This window comes from Rhinoraja longicauda, chromosome 17 (genome assembly GCF_053455715.1).
Source record: "Rhinoraja longicauda isolate Sanriku21f chromosome 17, sRhiLon1.1, whole genome shotgun sequence".
Classification (NCBI taxonomy): domain Eukaryota; kingdom Metazoa; phylum Chordata; class Chondrichthyes; order Rajiformes; family Arhynchobatidae; genus Rhinoraja; species Rhinoraja longicauda.
The window spans coordinates 9609761-9632070 of record NC_135969.1 but is presented as its reverse complement, the minus strand read 5'-3'; the positions used below and the strand labels follow the sequence as shown (position 1 = coordinate 9632070).

General features: G+C 42.8%; 1 protein-coding gene across 1 annotated transcript in view; it reads left to right on the top strand.

The window, feature by feature from the left end:
* Positions 1-22310, top strand: part of itih3a.1 (inter-alpha-trypsin inhibitor heavy chain 3a, tandem duplicate 1) — a 37882-nt gene that overhangs the window by 5637 nt on the left and 9935 nt on the right. Inside the window, 13 exon segments of the mRNA XM_078414060.1 lie at positions 2760-2864; positions 5143-5305; positions 5403-5513; positions 5598-5726; positions 6105-6221; positions 8000-8168; positions 9794-9919; positions 13302-13483; positions 14468-14518; positions 14520-14654; positions 16253-16392; positions 18119-18276; positions 19725-19772. Coding sequence (XP_078270186.1) covers positions 2760-2864; positions 5143-5305; positions 5403-5513; positions 5598-5726; positions 6105-6221; positions 8000-8168; positions 9794-9919; positions 13302-13483; positions 14468-14518; positions 14520-14654; positions 16253-16392; positions 18119-18276; positions 19725-19772 — 1634 coding nt within the window.

Here is a 22310-nt window from a genome sequence, read left to right as displayed (position 1 = left end):
TTTAGAACTGAGATGAGGAAAAACTTTTTCAGTCAGAGAATTGTGAATCTGTGGAATTCTCTGCCTCAGAAGGCGGTGGAGGCCAATTCTCTGAATGTATTCAAGAGGGAGCTAGATAGAGCTCTTAAGGATAGCGGAGTCAGGGGGTATGGGGAGAAGGCAGGAACGGGGTACTGATTGAGAATGATCAGCCATGATCACATTGAATGGCGGTGCTGGCTCGAAGGGCCGAATGGCCTCCTCCTGCACCTATTGTCTATTGTCTATTGTCACAAGGAAATGGAATGGAATACTTTATTGTCACATGTGACAAGGCACAGTGAAATTCTTTGCTTGCATACCCAAGGTATGCAAATAGTCGCCCCATAAACGGCACTGACAAAGTTACAAAGTACCTCCGCCAGCTCCTCCTTTGTTCTCCCCCCTCCCGCTCCCTCACGGTGGTCCCCCCACACCAGGTGCTCCATTGCCCTTCCCCCTCCCCCTCTCACGGCGGTTCCCCCACGCCCTCATCAGCCGCCGACCGCGGGTCGACTCACGAGGCCCCACCGCCTCCGCCGAGGCTCCACCATCGCCACCGCGAGGCCCCGCGAAGCTGCAGTCTTTACAACTCCTCCCCTGAAAGACCCTCAAAAAGAGCCTACCATAGGCTCACATGCAAGCTGATGCGTGGCCTGGTCTTTAGCATCTAGTGGCTACTGTGGTTTCTCCTCAGAGGCAGGGCAACAGGAAGTACGTAAAGGTGTGAAGCTACTGCAATGTATTAACGTTTTTCCAATTGTGAATCCAACCATGGATTACTGTGACTAAATGAACTCGGTGCAGATTGATTCCACATTTAATCCTCTTTGCTGCATAGAACCTAAGCTTCCCTTTGCAATTCTGTGCAATATAAAAAGAGTCCTGAGTTTTCTGAACAGTGCACATGCAGCATTCTGTTCTAGGAAAGGGGCTACAATTCACATGTAATCACAGAATTATAGTATAAATTACGGGATAATTCATCTATTGAATCTTCACAACCGCAACTTGTATATTTCGATACAATTCCCAAGATCTCCTCATAAACTTGGATAACGGGAGTGGCACCAAAGACCCAGGTTCAATCCTGACGATGGGTGCTGGCTGTACGGAGTTTGTACGTTCTCCTCATGACCTGCGTGGGATTTATCCGGGAGCTCCGGTTCCCTCCCACATTCCAAAGACGTACAGGTTTGTAGGTTAATTGGCTTGGTAAAATTGTAAATTGTCCCGAGTGTGTGTAGGATAGTGTTAGTGTGCGGGGATGGCTGGCTGGCACGGACTCGGTGGGCTGAAGGGCCTGTTTAAGTGCTGCACATTCAAACAAAATAAACAAAGCCATGTAATAGGCCCTTGCAAGTTTAGCTTCATTTAGTTTATTATTGTCACGTGGACCAAGGTACAGAGAAAAGCTTTTTGTTGCAAGCTATCCAGTAAGTGAAAAGCCAATACATGATTACAATCGAACCATCCACAGTGCACAGATACAGGGTATCTGAGAGGAGATTAAGAAGAGCAAAGTTAGCATAAGAAATGCTGCTGTTGAAATAAAGATATAAAAGAGTGGAGCAATTGCAATGTATAATACCAGATCTTCTTCTGGACTAGCACGCAAAGGATCGCCTGGCTTTGTGTATGTTAACTCATATGTTCAATATAGCGCCTGGTCTCACCAAAGCCTAATAATTTAATTTTCATTGTTTTTCTTCCCTTTTCGTTACTCCCCAGTATGTTTCCTCGCATCATACCTCCATTCATTTTAGCATCTTTAAGTTCACTGCTCCTTGTATCTCTACTCAAAAACCTGCAGTACTTCTCAATCTTCTTAATCTTCTGGTGCCTCCTCAGACTTTAATTCCTCTCAGTGAAGTTTAGAAGTTGTGTCTTTGCCTCAGTTAGCAACTTCTTAGGGGTTCATCAAGTTAGCTGGTTCAGAAAATCGAACAACCCTATTCAAGTATTGAGTGGCACGGTGGCGTAGTGGTTGACCTACGGCCTTACAGCGCCAGAGTACTGAGTTCAATCCTGCCTACGGGGGCTTGTCAGTATGGAGTTTTACGTTCTCCCCGTGGCCTGCGTGGGTTTTCTCTGAGATCTTCGGTTTCCTCCCACACTTCGAAGACGTACAGGTTTTTAGGTTAATTGGTTTGGTGTAAATGTAAAATTGTCCCTCGTGTGTGTAGGGTAGTGTTTGTGTGTGAGGATCGCTGTTCGGTGCAGACTTGGTGGGCCGAAGGGCCTGTATCTGCACTATATCTCAAAACTAATCTAGACAAAACTTAACTTGCTAGTTTCCCATCCAGCTCTCCACATCTAATGCTAACCCAAGTGGTCTCTGAGAGCGGAAGCAGCTCTTAACTCCGCAAATATGCAGAATAAGTCCGTCCTGTAGTGGCAGTAATGTATTTATCAGTGGATATGCACTGTGGACATTACATAGAGTCATAGAGTGATACAGCATGGAAACAGGCCCTTCGGCTCCATGTGCCCACACCGACCAACATGTCCCATTTGCCTCCGTTTGGCCCATATCCCTCGAAACCTGTCCTATCCATATATCCACTGTACCCAATTATGCAATTTCTCACAATCCTCAATCCAACATGTAGTGTGTTTTGTGCAGAGTCTTGTTTCTAGCAGAAATATAATCCAGGCAGAGGCCAGAGGATGGTGCATGAGAGGGGACGGTCACTGCATCAACTTTTGTGATACCAATTGTGTGCTTTTCCCCTTTGTAGGACTCTGGATGGAGTGACCTATGTGGGAGTTGTGAAAGAAAAAGAAGCTGCCCAGAAACAGTACCAACAAGCAGTTTCACAGGGACAGACTGCGGGGCTCGTCAAGTAAGAACACGTTGCCTCAATCCTCCTTCATTCATATTTCCTTGCCCTCTTTGAAAAGTGAAATTCAGTGGTTCAATGGTTCAATGGTCCTTTATTGTCACATGTGCCTTGAGGTACAGTGAAATTTGATTTACCACACAGTCATACCAAAAAAAGCAACAAGATACAAAACTACATAAAGATTAAACATAAACAGCCACACAGCGGCGTGTGAGAATCCCCAGGGCACCCAGCATAAGCGGAGACCCACAGCCACCAGTTCAATGTCCGGGCCACACGCACGCCCCTTCACCGTGATGTGACCAGAGTTGTACCGGCCGCTGTCACTCTGTCCGCCCGAACAGTCAGAAAGCCGCCCTCACTCACACCAGACTCCGAGATGTCCTCATGGCGCGATGTCCCTGCAAACACCGAGATCACCGCACTCACGGCACTTCCTCCCAGTCCCCACCAGCACAGGCAGCACGTCCATCTTGTTTTTTCGGCGACCTCACATTCCCCACTGTGATGGAAGATAAATAACTCTTACATTCATTCCTTCTTTTCTCCCGCGATCGGGGCGATCGAAACATCAAAGCTCCCGCAGTCGACAATTGAATCTCCCGCATCGGGGCGATCGAAGCTCGGGGCGGTCGAAGCTCCCGAAATCGATCCCTAACCAAGCGAGCTCCACGATGTTAAGTCCGCATTGCGGACGGAGATACGATACGGAAAAAGTCACATCTCCGTCGAAGGAAGAAATAAAAAAAGTTTCCTCCAACATCCCCCACATAATACAAAAACTAAAGATACACCAAAACATACAAGTAAAACAGACTATAAACAACAAAAGAAGAAAGGGACGAGACAGGCTGTTGGCGAGGCTGCCACTTACGGTGCCACCCGGTGGTATTCATTGGGAATACATGGGCAAATTCATTGGGAATTGCCCATGTCAGAATAAATTACAAAAAAAAAGAAAAGAAAAAGAAATCTTGAAACACCAATGTCTCTCATTCCAATAGATGAAAACTTGATATTTATCATTCGCTCTTGTGAAGACAGTTGGCATCGCTACTGGTCAATATTTCCTTTATTTAAAATGATCTTTTCTTTTTTTGTAATATTCTTTTTGGGATATTGAACTCCCAATGGAAAATAACTGGTATTAAAGTTTCAGAAATCATGGTAAGCATTTGAAATCCTACCTCAGGCACTGACTCCCTCCACTTCACCCAATTATACAATGTCTCACAAGACCAGGTATATTTTGTATATCTCTATTATGGTGGGTTGTGGGCATAATTATTTCAATAAACATTATGTATCAGGTGTCTATGTGCGCTGGATGGCAGCAATGCTTTAAAAACGTTCCAGAGGTGTCCTTGAATACACACACACTGTTTACGAGCTTCTCATGTGTAGACATTTGTTTGAGTCATTCTGCAATGGCCTCTGGCATTGAGATTATAGCCCATTCAGCACACCCACCAAGCACTGCAAAGAATTAGAGCCATTAAACATAGACATTATTGAGGATGTCCAATGAACACATGATTATGTTGTTAGGCTCACACAGACACACTTTTTTCTCTCTTTCTCTTTCTCGTTCTCTCTACTTTCTCCTGTCTCCACACCATTCCTCTTTCCTCTCTCTTTCCTCTCCATTCTCCCCTTTCCTCTCTCTACCCCCCCCCTCTCTCTCTCTCTCTCTCTCTCTCTCTCTCTCTCTCTCTCTCTCTCTCTCTCTCTCTCTCTCTCTCTCTCTCTCTCTCTCTCTCCCCCCCCCCCCCCCCCTCCGCTCCCCTCTCTCTCTCTCCTCTCTCTCTCTCTCTCTCTCTCTCACACATTCTTAAATGTGCCTATACATTCTGCATTGGGCTTCTTCAGAGGTCAAGATCCCAATAAGCACATGTACAATGTAGCACCATTCTTCTCTGGGAAATGTAAGTATAATGCTTTTTGTTCAGAGCCTGTATCCATTCTGTGGTACCTGGTCACGCACTCTTTAGTTGTGGCCTTCACCTGCATTACTCGAGTGATTACATTTCAAAAGCAATTCCTGTGCTGAGCAATAAGACACCCTTGTGAGCACACACCCTGAGGTTGGGTAAGACACTTCATTCATCCAAGTCCTTCTGCTACCTCATTATATGGACAGACATCAGCTGTTGTGCTCATTATTATTTGACAGAAATGTGACCACAAAATAAAAGGAAATCAGTGAGAACTTTTATCTATAAACTTTGATAAATTTTATGCAATGTTTACTGTCTACTTTTTATTTTCATTCCTAAAGGGTATCCGGAAGAAAAATGGAAAAGTTTACAGTTTCAGTTAATATTGGACCAACCAAGAAAGTCATATTTGAATTAATTTACGAAGAATTATTAAAACGGAACCTGGGTAAATATGAAATGAACATCCGAGTGAACCCAAAGCAGCTGGTAAAACACTTTCAGGTACATTTCGGTAGTGGCACCAATACTCATGTATTTTGGCTGTTTGTGAATTTGTCCATTTATTAAGTATCTACACACTTTGAACTCTTGTTTCCAGATTGATGTACACATTTTTGAACCACAAGGCATTTCCTTTCTGGATGTTAATTCCAGTTTCCAAATCAATAATCTGACTTCTCTTGTGAAAAAGACACTGAGTGGAACAAAGGTACAAAAATGGTGAACATTTTATTTTGTTTTATTGTAAAGGTCAAAAGCAGACAGATTAACACTGATTCACTGTTTCGTTCAGGCGCACATATCCTTCAAACCAACTCTTGAACAACAGCGCAAATGCCCAGACTGTCATGACACGGTTCTGAATGGAGACTTCTTTGTATATTATGATGTCAATAGAGATTTGTCTGCTGGCAGTATCCAGGTAACTGAGAACTGTACTTAATGAAAACCGTTGATGACACTAAAGGGCGGAAACGGTGGTGCAGTGGTGGAGTTGCTGCCTTGGAGCACCAGAGATCCTGGTTCAATCCTGACTACGGGCGTTGTCTGTATATTTTGTATGACCATGTGGGTTTTCCCCGGTTTCCTTCCACACGCTAAAGAAGTACAGGTTTTTACATTAATTGGCTTTGGTATGAATTGTAAATTGCCCGTAGTATGTAGTTGTGTGCTAGTGCAACGGGGATTGCTGGTCTGCATGGACTCGGCGGGCCAAAGAGCCTGTTCCTGCACTGTATCTCAAAACTAAACTAAACTAAACTGTTAATGTATTCTGATTATTCTTATTTTTTAAATTCAGATTGTAAATGGATATTTTGTACATCATTTTGCACCAGCCATCTTAACCAAGATTCCCAAAAATGTTGTGTTTGTGATAGACCACAGTGGATCCATGTCAGGGAACAAAATGCATCAGGTAAGAAATGTTTGGGTGGGAATCTCTGTTTGCTCTCTTCACCTCAAGTCGCCCAAATCTGTGCACAGGCAAATGGCCAATTCACTTGTGCCACATACCTGCCAAAATGAGATAGGAAGGAAAGGCTTTATTTGTACATTAGTTCTTTTTACATCCGCGGTACTTCCCACCTAATGAAATTTTGAGAAGTATAGTTATGCTTCGAAGTTCGGAAGCAAGGCACCTGGTTTGCAAATAGCCAAGTATCTGAAAGTTGTTGGTCAGGTAATTTGTTTAAGGGATGTTTTCCATCAAACTTGTCTTCCTCACGTCTGCCCCACACCATAGAGACATATAAAGTAGATGTAGGAGTAGGCTCTTTCGAACCAGCACCGCCATTCAATCTGATCACGGCTGATCATCCAGAATCAGTACCCTGTTCCTGCTTCTTTTTTCCCATATCCCTTGATTCCATTAGCCCTAAGGGCTATATCTAACTCTCCCTTGAAAACATCACAGGACTCACGTTAAACAGAAGGCACAAGAAGCAAATAACAATTTCTGGTGGGAGTTTGAGTCACACCTCAGAGAAACAGAAATGGGGCCTTCAGCCCACTCATTCCAAGCTTCTTTCCTCCCCAACTAATTCTCTGACACTATTGGCAATTCATAGCAGCCAGTTCACCTACCATGTCTTCGCCATGTAGTTGGAAGCTGGATAACCTGGAGAATACCTATGAGGTCACAAGGAGAATGTACCACCTCCACACAAACTGCACCTACGGTCAGGATCAAACCTGGGTCTCTGGTGCTGTGAGGCAGTGGCTCGACCAGCTGCGTCACTGTGCTGCCAATTTTAACTTACTTAGTCAAAATAATCGTTGATCCATTGAGTGTCTACGATTCATAGGTTCTTCACTTTTTCATTAAGTAGAGAAAAGCAGCATCAAAACCTACATCTAATTTAATGATAGAGTCATAGAGTCATGCAGCGTGGAAGCAAGCCTTTCAGCACAGACCTCCAGTCAGATGAGTACCCCTCCCCCACTACCCTCTGTCTTCATTAGTCAGACCAACTTTGAATCCGATCCACCTCTTCTCCATGGATCTCATGTGCCTTAATCTTCTTGATCAGCCTACCATGAGGGACCTTGTTGAGTGTGTTACTGAAGTCCATGTATGCAATAACTAGAGTCTCTTCAATCATCTTTGTCACACACTCAAAAAAACTCACTCATGTTTATAAGACATGACCTCCTCCACATTCTAATTCTATCTCTAATAAGTCTATGCTTTTCCAGATGCTGTTAGATCCTATCAGCAAGAATGCTCTTCAATCATGAAATAATTTAGGGCGGCACAGTGGCGCAGCGGTAGAGCCTTACAGTGCCAGAGACCCAGATTCCATCCTGACCTCGGGTGCGGTCTGTACGAAGTTTGTATGTTCTCCCCGTGACCACGTAGGTTTTCTCCAGGTGCTCCGGTTTCCTCACACACTCCAAAGACGTCCGGGTTTGTAGGTTAATTGGCTGTGGTGCAATTGTAAATTGTCCTTGGTGTGTAGGATAGTGCTAGTTTATGGGGTCGGTGCGGATTTGGTGGACCAAAGGGACTGTTTGCATGCTGTATCTCTAAAGTCTAAAGTATGATTTCCCTACCACTGTTGTAAGGTTTACTGACCTCTAATTTCCTAGTTTGTTCCTGTTGCTCTTCTTAAACAGCGGAACAACATTGGCTGTTCCTTAAACAACAGAGCAATATTGGCTATGCAGACTTACAGTAGATTTCATCTCTTTCAGACGAATCAAGCTCTTTTAAAAATTTTGGATGATATGCATGAACAGGATCATTTTGCCATCGTTATTTTTGATCATCACTATTCAATATGGAAAGACACTATATTTCAAGCAACTCCAGAGAATGTGGCTGAAGCTAAAACATTTGTAAGAACTATAGGGGCTGCAGGAGGTAAGGTTTACAGTTTTCATGAATAAAAACAATCATTTTCTTGACTCTACTTATTTAGATCAGTTAATGCCAAAGGGGAATGGTTATTCCTCAATATAAATCTCAAATTTCCTTCCCTCAAGGAAATATAATTCTTTGAGGATGGACAGTATGTGTCTTTATATGCCACTTCTCACATCCTAATTCAGCCCCAGACTATCTTTCAGACCAGGAATAACCTTTGAAGCATAACCACTTTTGTTACATTGACAAGTGCATCATACAACCCATACTCAGTAAGCTCCTCTCAAAGAAAATCTTTGCCCACATCTTCATTGTCAGAGAGTCGTAGAATCATATGGCGAGGAAAAGCCCCTTCGGCCCACCATATGAATGCCAACATCAAGTGCCTTGGTCCATAGTCTACAAGGTCCATAGTCTACTATACCTTTGTGAGAAGTAATACATAAAGGGCAGTTTATTTCCGAAGGCTATTTCAGGAGTTCATTCTCCATACACATTTTCAGAAAAACATAAATGTTATTCAGCATCTGTGAAAAGAGAAATAGAGTAAAGTTGCAGACATTTGACCTGAAATGATACTGTATGCTTGATATCTGTAATTGAGATGCCTGATTTATCTTTTGGTAATGTTTAGGTTTTGGTTTATTATTGTCACGCATATCGAGGTCTTGTGAAATGTTGTCCAACCAGATCAGATACTCCTATACATAAATACAATCAAGTTAAACTCAAGTACAATATTCATAGCGAGAGGATTTGGGTTTTGGAGCAAGGAGGTCCTACTGCAGTTGTACAGGGCCCTGGTGATACCGCACCTGGAGTATTGTGTACAGTTTAGGTCTCCTAATTTGAGGAAGGACATTTTTGCTATTGAGGGAGTGTAACGTAGGTTCACCAGGTTAATTCCCGGGTTGGCAGGACTGACATATGATGAAATAATGGATTGACTTGGTTTATATTCACTGGAATTTAGAAGGATGAGAGGGAATCTTATAGAGATATCTAAGATTCTTCAGGGATTGGACAGGCTAGATGCAGGAAATGTGTTCCCCGATGTTGGGGAGTCGAGAACCTGAGGTCACAATTTAAGAATAAGAGGTAGGCCATTTAGGACTGAGATGCGGAAAATCTTTTACACTCAGAGAGTTGTGAATCTGTGGCATTCTGCCACAGAAGGCAGTGGAGGCCAATTCACTGGATATATTCAAGCGAGAGTTGGTTAAAGCTCTTATGTCTAAGGGAATCAAGGGATGTGGAGAGAAAGCAGGAATGGGGTACTTATTTTGGATGATCAGCCATGATCATATTGAATGACAGTGCTGGTTCGAATGGCCCAATGGCCTCCTCTTGCACCTATTTTCTATGGTTCTATGTTTCCAATAGGTAGAGTGAAGGGGAGGATACAGAGTGCAGAATATAGTTCTCAGCATTGTAGCGTAACAGTTCGATAGATAAAGTCCAGTGTCTGCAATGGGGTAGAGGTAAATTGAACAGTACCCTGGCTGAAGGAGGAGCGTTCAGAAGCCTAATAACAGAGGGTAGAAATGCGACAAAAGCTGATAACTTTCTATATCAGATCGTAAGATTTTAAAAGATAAACGTGATATTTCTTGATGTTATAGGAACAAATATAAATGATCCCATGCTGGAAGCAGTGCAACTTCTGGACAAGGCTCATAAACTCAAGCAACTGCCTGAAAGGAGTGTCTCCATGATTATTCTGTTAACTGACGGTGATCCAAACAGCGGTTAGTAAAACCTATGCATTCTCTCACTCTCATATGAATATCTATCGAAATGAACTCAAACTAAAAACCAAACAAGTGTAAGTCTACGCCTGGATCTTACAGAGGTGTATAAAATCATGAGAGAAGTAAATCGGGTAGATGCACGGAATCTCTTGCCCAGAGTGGGGGAATCGAGCACCAGAGGACATAGGTTCAAGGTGAAGGGGAAAAGATTTAATAGGAATCTGAGGGGTAACTTTGACACACAAAGGGTGGTGGGTGTATGGAACACGCTGCCAGAGGAGGTAGTTGAGGCTGGGATGATCCCAACGTTTAAGAAACAGTTAGACACGTACATGGATAGGGCAAGCTTGGAATGATAAGGACCAAGCGCAGGCAGGTGGGACTAATGTGGCTGGGACATGTTGGCTGGTGTGGGCAAGTTAGACCGAAGGGCCTGTTTCCACACTTTATCACTCTATGACTGTATATCAGAGCCTGTGTACTTTTTGCTGATGAAATGTTCTTTGAATATTTCCAAAGCAGTTTCAGAGAATAAAAGAGAAAAATAGAAATAAAATATTCGTACTGTTGGTCAATGGAAGATGCATGGGGTTGTGACTGTGAGCTGCAGATCCCAGGTACCCCAGGCTGTTGCTATTTGTTCAGACATTTCTCTTCAGCAGTCTGCAACTGCTGGGGCTTTGAATTCCTGCCTCTGGGGGACAAGATCTATCCCATCTTTCTTGCCTCTTCACTCCCCTTCAGCATCCTGCTAGCAAAAGCAGAGCATGGCAGCTATCGGAGGAGTGGTGCCCACTCGAGAGTGCTCTGGGTCCTTGGACTGAGGCTCTGGTGCATATTCTATCCAGCAATGCCTTGCTATCCTCCCCAACAAAGACAGGGTTGTTTTGTTTGACATGCTTTTTGCTGCATACAAGAAATATATTGAATATACACTGAAATTTCTTCTTGCAGAAAATACAGTAAACCTTCATTATTTAATGGATTTCAGTCATTTGGACTGTCTCTTTAAGAACACAGGCTGCCAGTTACACTGTGGAGGCCATTGAAAATTGACAAGGCATTGAAATTGACAAGGGATTGAAATTAACAAGGGATTGAAATTGACACGGCATTGAAATTGACACGGCACTGAAATTGACAAGGCATTGAAATTGACAAGGGATTGAAATTAACAAGGGATTGAAATTGACACGGCATTGAAATTGACACGGCACTGAAATTGACAAGGCATTGAAATTGACACAGCATTGAAATTTAAAGGCATTGAAATTGACAAGGCATGGAAATTGACAAGGCATTGAAATTGACAAGGCATTGAAATTGACAAGGCATTGAAATTGACAAGGCATTGAAATTGACAAGGCATTGAAATTGACAAGACATTGAAATTGGCAAAGCATTGAAATTGACAAGGCATAGAAATTGACAAGGCATTGAAATTGACAAGGCATTGAAATTGACAAGGCATGAAATTGACAAGGCAATTCTCCCCAACAACAACAGGGTACTTTGTCCTTTTGCATTACGTGCCTCTTATTGCAGCACTTTACCTTTGAGAGGATTCAGCCCTTGTCCGAAGGCTTCCAGCTCTGGGAGGAGAGCGCAAAGGTGAAGGAGGAACTCAGAGAAGAGCAGTATTTTGGCAAGAGGTGATGGAGGGACGCCCTTTCTGGTGTGATATTATCTGGAAAGCTCAACCTCACTTGCTCCACATGAGGCAGGAAGATAATAACTGGGGAGATGATACCAGGGGAGAATCTTGAACAGAGGGATATAACTTTAAGGAAAGTTATAGCCATTTAAAAACAAAGTACTTTAAAATTTCTTCTCATAGAGAATACAGTAAACCCTCATTATTACAGGCCTCTTTTTAACAGATTGCAGTCTACAAGAATACAAGCTGTTAGATATACTGCAGAGGCTATTGAAATTGACAAGGCATTGAAATTGGCAAACAATTGCTTCGATTGACCCTTGACTCCATTAAACAATGTAACAAACAGCCTTTAGTATCTTTAGCTTGCAGTAACAAAAATCAATTTTTAGCTGTTAAAAAGATCTTTACTGTTATGAACCTCTGGAATTATCTTCCCCAGGAAGTTGATGAAGCTAGATTATTAGAAGTATTTAAAATGAAGGTAGATACACGGATAGGACAAGTTTGGAGGGATATGTACCAAGCGCAGGCAGTTGGGACTCGTGTAGCTGGGACATGTTGGCCGGTGTGGGCAAGTTGGGCTGAAGGGCCTATTTCCACACTGTATCACTCTATGACTCCATACATTTTTGTAAGATTGGAAGGTTAAAGCTGTGAGGATCTGGCACAGAAAAGGAATTGAGGCCTGGAGTAGATTAGCCATGATCATACTGAACTGAAGGGCAGGCTTGAGGATCTGAGTGGCCTTCTCCTTCCCCCACTGTCTCGTGTTCTCATGATGACCACTCATTTTGACACCACATTGCTGTTGGATTCTTATGTTCAAGGGACCATGGCAGCCATCCACTCCAGATGTAGTACATCGCCTAAATCTGCTCATCCACATCCCTGCCAATATCCATTGTCCATGCAGTGAGCAGCTGGCAGGAGTTCAGCAAGCAGCAGTGGGATTGTGAGGTTGCTTCTCGCTGGGATCCAGCTGCAGGATGAGCACACATTTGTACATCAGCAGCAAGTGTTAGGCACAGGCACCTCATAGTTTACGTGGCGGTTGCAGGCTTGCCAAGCAGCGCGTAAATCAAAAAGCGCATTACTCAAACATATGCCAGCTACCACACGTGACCACACTGGCAATTTGAAATAAATTAGGGTAAATCACATCACACAACAATATAAAGCTTTCCCTTCTATCTGTACAATGTTTTCTTTCTGTTCTGCAAAACTCAACTTGCAAGATAACTTTGAAAGCTGTGGTGTAACTTTGCCAGGCATAAATGTGAGTGCGTTATTGTGAAAATAGGAGCGTGTAAAGTAGACTTCAGTAGTATTTGGCCAAGCCAGTTATTCTAAAAACTTGTAAATCAAGCATGCATAAAACGCGAGGTGCCTGTACATAGACGATGCTGTAAATGTTGAACATGTACATATATGGTTGCTTGATTAAACAACATATCAGTAACACCATGGTAAACATCCAAAGCATTGCCAGTTTAACAGAACAAGGTTTAGGTTTATTATTGTCATGTGTACCGAGGTACAGTGAAAAGCTTTGTTCTGCATGCTATCCAAACAAATCGGATAATACTGCACATAAATACAATCAAGTCAAATTTTGTGCAATGGATAGAACAAAAGGGAAAGTGCAGAGTGCAGAATATTAAAATGCAGAAGTATTTCTTGCCCTCCAAAATTAAATATTTGTGTTTGTTTCTATTGCAGGAGAGTCAGACCCATCAAAAATCCAGGAAAATGTTAAAAAGGCTGTACAGGATAAGTACAATGTGTACACCCTTGGGTTCGGTTACGACGTGAAATTCAGCTTTCTGGAGAAAATGGCACTGGAGAATAATGGCATTGCACGACGAATTTATGAGGATTCGGATGCCCCCTTACAACTGCAGGTGAAATTAATGTTCGACATCTAACATATTGATAATATAGATAATGGCCCCCTTCTTGAGGACCAGCATCTCCTCACTGCTGGAAAACATTTCCACACAGGTGTTGCATTGGAGTACGTAGTTTTGCAAGTGGGGTTTGACCCTTGACTGCGCGCAAATGGAAATCTTCTCAGTGGCGCAACTGCTAGAGCTGCTGCCTCACGGCATTGGAGACCCGGGTTCGATCCTGACCTCCAGTGGTGTTAGTGTGGAGTTCGCACATTTTCCCTGTGACTGCATGGGTTTCCTCTGGGTGCTCTGGTTTCTCCCACCTCTCACGGACGTGTGGGTTTGTAAGTTAATTGATCCTGCACATTTCTATCTGTTGTGTCGGGAATGGATGAGAAAGTGGGATGACATAGAACTGGTGTGAGCGGGTGATCGATGATTGGTGTGGATTCGATGGGCTAAAGAGCCTAATTCCATGCTCTCCCTCTCTCTCTCCCTCTCTCTCTCCCTCTCTCTCTCCCTCTCTCTCTCCCCCTCTCTCCCCCTCTCTCTCCCCCTCTCTCTCCCCCTCTCTCTCCCCCTCTCTCTCCCCCTCTCTCTCCCCCCTCTCTCTCCCCCTCTCTCCCCCCCTCTCTCCCCCCCTCTCTCTCTCTCTCTCTCTCTCTCCTCTCTCTCTCTCTCTCTCCTCTCTCTCTCTCTCTCTCTCTCTCTCTCTCTCTCTCTCTCTCTCTCTCTCTCTCTCTCTCTCTCTCTCTCTCTCTCTCCTCTCCCCTCCTCTCCTCTCCTCTCCTCTCTTCCTCTCCTCTCTTCCTCTCCTCTCTTCCTCTCAGCTCTCTCTCTCTCTCTCTCTCTCTCTCTCTCCTCTCTCTCTCTCTCTCTCTCTCTCTCTCTCTCTCAGCTCTACCATGTATGTAACACCCTTGGTATATCAAAGTCGCCCCTTGGATTTTTATTAAACCTTTTCCCTCTCTTTTAATAAACATTTCTTTTCCACAGGGATTTTATGATGAAGTGGCAAACCCCTTGCTTTTGGATATTGAAATTCTGTTACCCTGAGAATGCCGTTTCAGATTTAACTCAAGCCAATTTTAGACAATATTATGATGGGTCAGAAATCGTTGTGGCAGGCAGGATTTCAGACAATTCTCTACAAATATTTACAGCAGAAGTCAATGCTCAAACAGTAAGTATTAACTGTAATGGCATCAAGCAATCAGTCTGTTGTGAAAAGGAAAACATTTGTAAACTGATATCCATGGGGGGGATGAAGTTCCAATGTGGCATCAGTGTGATTCTAACAGCTGACTCAATCACCACTTAGTTTAAACACAATTAGACATGACCAACGATGCTCCAAATCCTGAAAAATAAATGACCATAGTATCCATCTCGATTGTATTGAGGTTAAAGATACACAATCAATAAACAAAACATAATCTATGATGATGATCTATCTCCTTCATGCCTTTTTTAAATTATAGTAATAGAGCATGGAAATAGGCCCTTCAGCCCAATCCATCCATGCAAGTCAAGATGGCCATCTAAGCTGGACTCGTTTGCCCATGTTTCACTCATATCTCTCTAACTCTTTCCTATCCAAACACCTGTCCAAATGTCTTTTAAATATTGTTATATTACCTGACCCAACACACTTCCTCAGGCAGCTCTACCATGTATGTAACACCCTTGGTATATCAAAGTCGCCCCTTGGATTTTTATTAAACCTTTTCCCTCTCACCTTAAACCTATGGCCACTGTTTCTTGATTCCCCAACTCTGGGGAAAAAAGACTGTGTTTATTTGCCCTAACTATAGCCCTCATGATTTTATACATTTCTATAAGATCAATCTCCAGTCTCCTACACTCCTGGAATAAAGTCCCAGCCTGCCTAACCTCTCTCTGTAACTCATGCCCTCGAGTCTTGATATGTAATTTCCTTGCCAGTTTCATTTTTGCTCCAGTCCATTCATTAAATCCTCCTCTTCAACAGTAGATGTGACCGATCATTATTCATTTGTTGTTCAGATAACTTACTCCTGACTGGAACATAATGTCAAAAATAATGTTCTCGGGATACTTAAAAATTGCTTCATTCACTTTTGTCATGGTTACAGGTATTTTGTAAGTGTTCAGCCAATTTGCACTCATTGAAATCCCTACCAAAATGATCAAGAACAGTTGAATTGTTAGACACAAAAAGCTGGAGTAACTCAGCAAGTCTGGCAGCATGTCTGGAGAAAAGGAATAGGTGACGTTTTGGGTCGAGACCCTTCTGCAGACTGAGAGTCATGGGAGAGGGAACCGAAAGTTATGAAAAGATACACAGAACAAATGAATGAAAGATATGCAGAAAGACAGATCAAAGCCAGCAACGATGACCAATGAAAGGTGGAGCCCACAATGGTCCATTGTTGGTTGTGGGGAAGGTGATAACGAGTGATACAAACAGTGAATCTCAGCAGGACGTGAGTGAAACTAATAAGTTGCACCACAACAGTTGAACTGCTGTTAGGTTTGATTAGAGAGTAAGTGCTACAAACCTCATAACTGTGTAATGTATGAACAAAATACCCACTATTGGCATTATATTCTATCAGATATTATTTATTGCAATGAAAATTATTTTGCTTAGCAGATAATTATTTTTGTGCTTTTACTTAGAAAGTAATTATAAAATAGCTGAATATTTTAATGTTTTGTTGTAAATTTTGAATAAAGAAAAAAGTGTAATTTATTCCCTGATCTTGACAAGATTTTGCTTCGCTCCTAATTCTTCAACAGGCCAATGAAAATCTGACTTTATCAGCCGATGTGAATATAGCGGAGGCTGAGAACATTATTCAACAGCAACAATACATTTTTTGTGATTTTACTGAGCGACTTTGGGCTTATTTGACCATACAACAACTCTTAGACCAACGGTAAAATAACAAGTGCTCGCTATCTGAGATAATGCAATATCAAAACACAATCCCAAAACTATTGACTACCCAATGCACAATAGTAATTAAAGGTCAATGTTTTGGTTGTTTCGTCTTCATAAGCTGTTGTCATTATTTTCCAATGACTCTGCTACAAAATGTCTCATAGAAACATAGAAACATAGAAAATAGGTGCAGGAGTAGGCCATTCGGCCCCTCGAGCCTGCACCGCCATTCAATATGATCATGGCTGATCATCCAGCTCAGTAACCTGTACCTGCCTTCTCTCCATACCCCCTGATCCCTTTAGCCACAAGGGCCACATCTAACTCCCTCTTAAATATAGCCAGTGGTCTCCTTATTCTTTTCATATAATTTTGATTCCCTGAGGGCAAACATCACATGAATAGTTCACATGATTGCATGAATAGTTATTTATTTGGCCACACAATTATTCATTTCATGGGGTGACAATATGTCACCGAGTTCATTTCTATCATTCAAAGGACACAAAATGCTGGAGTAACTCAGCGGGTCAGGCAGCATCCTAGAGAATATGGAATTTTGATTGCAATTAACATTCAGTCTGAAGAAGGGTCCTGACCCGAAATGTCACCTATCCATGTCCTCCAGGGATGCTGCCTGACCCGCTGAGTTACTCGTAGCGCTTTGTGTCTTTTTTTGTAAACCAACATCTGTAGTTCCTTGTTTCTATGTTCTAATTTCAATTTCCCCCACCACACACTCTACACTGACAAACTGCATCACTGAAATAAAATCTTGGCTTCAATCAAATTTCCTCAAACTCAACTGCAACAAATCTGAAATCATCATCATTGGTCCAAAAACGCTCACCAAATCCACCCAAAACTTCATCCTCAATATTGATGGTCTCCCAGTATCCACCTCCCCTCACATCCGGAATCTTGGAATCATCTTTGATCAAACCCTCTCCTTCGACAAACACATCAAACACATCACAAAGACAGCCTTCTTCCACCTCAAAAACATTGCCCGTCTCCGTCCATCCCTCTCCTCCACAGCTGCAGAAACCCTCATCCACGCCTTCATCACCTCCCGTCTGGACTACTGCAACAGCCTCCTCTATGGCGTACCTTCAAAAATCATCAGTAAACTTCAATACATTCAAAACTCCGCTGCCCGTCTACTCACCCACACCCCGATCCGTGACCATATCACCCCCGTCCTTTACAAACTCCACTGGCTCCCCATCCCCCAGAGAATCCAGTACAAAATCCTCCTCATGACCTACAAAGTCCTCCATAACCTGGCCCCATCCTACCTGACTGACCTCCTCCACAGGCACACTCCCACCTGCACCCTCCGCTCTGCTGCTGCCAATCTCCTATCCCCCCCCCCCCCCCCCCCTCCGGACCAAACTCAGATCCTGGGGGGACAGGGCTTTCTCCATCGCTGCTCCCACCCTATGGAACTCACTACCCCAAACCGTCAGAGACTCCTCCTCACTCACCACATTCAAAACATCACTGAAGTCTCACCTGTTCAGTACTGCCTTCAACCACTGAAGGTCACCTCACCTTCTGTCTCCTTTCTCTGTTCGTTTACTTATTTATCTATTTATTCACTTCCCTATGTTCTTTAAATCCCTGTAAAGCGTCTTTGAGTGTATGAAAAGCGCTATTATAAATGTAATACATTATTATTATTATTATTATTATTAATTTCTATCAACCATTGTGTTCAGGGTTTTTGCAAAAGCAGATGACAAGAAAAACCTCACAGATAAAATTCTGTCACTTTCGCTGAAATACAACTTTGTTACATCACTGACATCAATGGTTGTTACAAAACCTGAGGAAACCAAGGATGAAATCTTTGTGGCTGACAAGCCATTGGATGATGGTAATCTTTGATAAAATCACCCTTCCTTAAGCCCTGATTTTGCAATTGTTTTTTATCTTAACTGTCTGCTTGGTATGCCTAAGTTTAACTTTAAAAGCAAGATTTTTGATTACAATGAACATTTACTTTATCAATTAAATAAAAATTAAACACATTTGTGATCTAAAAATGGAAGTAATTCTTCTGAAGCTAAATTTATGACCTCTTAAAGTAATAATAAACCAAACATTCCACAATATCGGTGACTACAACATTTATTAATTTTATTGAAAGGTCATTCATTTTAGAGTCATAGTCATACAGCTTAGAAACAGGCTCTTTGGCCCATCTTGCCCACACTGACCAAGGTGTCCCATCTACACTAGTCCCACCTGCCTGCGTTTGGCCCATATCCCTCTAAACATCCTATCTATTCACCAATCTAAACGTTTCTTAAACATTGCAATAGTACCTCCTCTGGCAGCCCACACACCCTTTGTGTGAAAAGTTACCCCTCAGACTCCTATTAAATCTTTCCTCCTTCACTGCATCTTCTCTGAAGTTGTTTCCACCTGTTATTATTTAACTAAGATGACTCCTCCATTTCTAAAAGAGGGTGTGCTTTTCAGCACCCTTTTCTTTCCACAGAATGGGTCCTGTATCCAAACATGGCCTCAGCTTGTCTAAACCTAGCACCTTTAACAAAGCACCCTCTCTCTCTCAGTACTGCACTCAAACGTATGTGCTCAAGCTGGGCATGCATGCACAATCCTCCGTCAGTAGCAATTGTTCTGTCTGTGTTATTTCTAAATTGATGATATTCTTTGCACAAGGCAATTTAACAATATTTTATTATCGTTAGGGGTTTCCAACTTTGTAAAACAACTGCATCCAATATTGCTTCTGATTAGGAAAGAGGGGCACTGGTAAGGAGGTACACATCAGGATAGCAAGTTAGGTATCAGCATAGTTCATGAGTAATATCTCTGGAGAAAGTGGAGGGGGGGGGGCGGTGGGAGAGAGACAGACAGAGAGAGAGAGACGGAGAGAGAGAAAGACAAAGAGACCTAGATGAAATGTATATCATGGAATTAAAGTTGCCACACAAAAAAACTGTTTCAATAAACTGATCCTTTCACTTTGATTAATTTATATTTTTCAATCTGATGTTTGATTGTTTCAAAGAGCCACTTAGCTATTGTTAGCGATGAATAATATTATTTTTTCTCCCCAGAGATGTAATGCTTTAAAACAGTGACATTCTTGAATCCGCACAAAAGTTGCCCATCAACCTGCCTGAGCTATCTTTTTGGTCTCGAACTACTGAAGCTAACAATGACTCTCAACTTTTTAGAGAATTATTTGATTCTTAAAAACTGTTGCTTAACTTGGTTCCCGACAAGATTTTGGCAGCTGGAACTAATTACAAATACACGCCATGAACCTTTCCATTTCTTTTGTTTTTACAGAGAGACCCATGCAACAAAGATATTTCAGTCCTCCCTCTTCTGTCCCATGTAAGTGTTGCCTAAAGTGATCTGTGAAACCACTGCGAGAGCTGCTTTGCCAATTCAGATACGCAAAAGAAACCCACGGCATTGCTGCCTCACTTACCGAGGTGTAAAAGATCAGGTTTTGTTGCCTTATCGGCAGGTTAAGCCAAAAAGGACTCTTCCTGGAGAAGAAGGAATGCCTGAGAAATGAAGAAGAGAAACAATAAAAGGCGGAATCGCAACAGAAAGCACATATTTCTTGATTCACAGAACATAATATCTATAGACTAAAACTCTCGTTTGTTATCTTGTTTGTGACTGAACTTCAGCCAAAACGGTACATGATAGCACGACAATTTTAGGCCCACCTTACTCACCATTGTCACTTTAGTGATAATGCAAGTAGTTTTATTGAAATCAGTCTTATATTTTTAAAGTTATTCACATTTTAAAGTTTAAAAGGAGGGGAGGGGGAGGGAAGGAGGGAAGGAGGGGGGAAGGGGGAGAATGGAGAGGGGAGGGGGGGGGGGTTGAGGAGAGAGGGGAGGGGGGGAGGACAGGGTCCTGCACCAATGTGGGAGAGGTTTGGGCCCAATGGGTCCACTTGGTCTAGTACTAACTATAGCTGTACTGAACATGATGCCAATTTAAGCTGCTCATCTGCCTGCACATGGGCTATATTCCTTCATTCCCTACCTGTTCACGTGGCTGTCTAAATGCCTTTTAGATGTTGCTATCATATCTGCTTCCACCACTTTCACGCATGTGTGCACCAGTCCCTGTGTAAGAAATAACTTGTCTGCCAAATCTTCCTTAAACTATCCCCGTCTCACCTTAAAGCGGTGCCCTCTAGCGCGTGACATTCTGGGAAAAAGACTCTGATTACCTACACTTTCTATGCCTCTCAGAATGTTATAAAATTCTGTCAGGTCGCCCTCCGAACCTCCAGAGAAAACGATTCATTTATCTAACCTCTCCTTGTTCCTAATATCATCTAACCCAAGCCTACATCTTGATCAACCTCCACTGCACTTTCTCCAAAACTCCCACATTCTTCTTGAAATCAGTGCCTGAAACTGCACACAATATGTCAAATGTGGCCAAAGCAAAGTTTTATATACCTGCAACATGATTTTCTGATCTTTATACCCAACACTTTTTACTGATGAAGGCCAAGTATGTTGTATGCCTTTTTTTTAACCACCCTAGCCACTTGTGCTGCCACCTTCAGGGAGCTACTGACTTGCACACAAAGATCACTCCGTACATCAATCAATACAGTTGTACCGGGCCCTGGTGAGACCGCACCTGGAGTACTGTGTGCAGTTTTGGTCTCCAAATTTGAGGAAGGATATTCTTGCTATGGAGGGCGTGCAGCGTAGGTTCACTAGATTAATTCCCGGAATGGCGGGACTGTCGTATGTTGAAAGGCTGGAGCGATTGGGCTTGTATACACTGGAATTTAGAAGGATGAGGGGGGATCTTATTGAAACATATAAGATAATTAGGGGATTGGACACATTAGAGGCAGATAACATGTTCCCAATGTTGGGGGAGTCCAGAACAAGGGGCCACAGTTTGAGAATAAGGGGTAGGCCATTTAGAACGGAGATGAGGAAGAACTTTTTCAGTCAGAGGGTGGTGAAGGTGTGGAATTCTCTGCCTCAGAAGGCAGTGGAGGCCAGTTCGTTGGATGCTTTCAAGAGAGAGCTGGATAGAGCTCTTAAGGATAGCGGAGTGAGGGGGTATGGGGAGAAGGCAGGAACGGGGTACTGATTGATAGTGATCAGCCATGATCGCATTGAATGGCGGTGCTGGCTCGAAGGGCTGAATGGCCTACTCCTGCACCTATTGTCTATTGTCTATTGTCTATTAATAGAGAACCTCTGGTTGACACTTCAGAAAAATAATCATTTACTTCAATGAGTTTCATTTGCGCCTAATTGGTAATTTAAATAAAGTGAACTAGAGCATTTAGTTGGTCAAGTTGAAAAGGAAATGATCGTATGCCATACTTATGTGGTGCAGTGGAGGAGTTGCTGCCTTACAGTTCCAGAGACCCGGGTTCGATCCTGACTACAGGTGATGTCTGTACGGGAGTTTGTAAATTCTCCCCGTGACCACATGGGTTTTCTCTGGGAGCTATGGTTTCCTCCCACGTTCCAAAGACGCACACGTTTGTAGGTTAATTGACTTCGGTAAAATTGTAAATTGTCCCTCGTGTGTGCAGGATCGTGTTAGTATTCAGGGATCGCTGGTCGGCGCGGACTCGGTGGGCCGATTAGCCTGTTTCCGCACGGTGCCCCAAACTAAACTAAACTAAACTAAACATCATAGTGTTGATCAAAGAGTGGGAAATAGAATACATTATGTGTTTGCTAGAGATTTGTTGAAAGAATATATGCACATTTTTGACTCATACTGATTGAACTTTTAACTGTATTGAATGTGGTAAGATCATGGGCGGCACGGTAGCGCAGCGGTAGAGTTGCTGCTTTACAGCGAATGCAGCGCCGGAGACTCAGGTTCGATCCTGACTACGGGTGCTGCACTGTAAGGAGT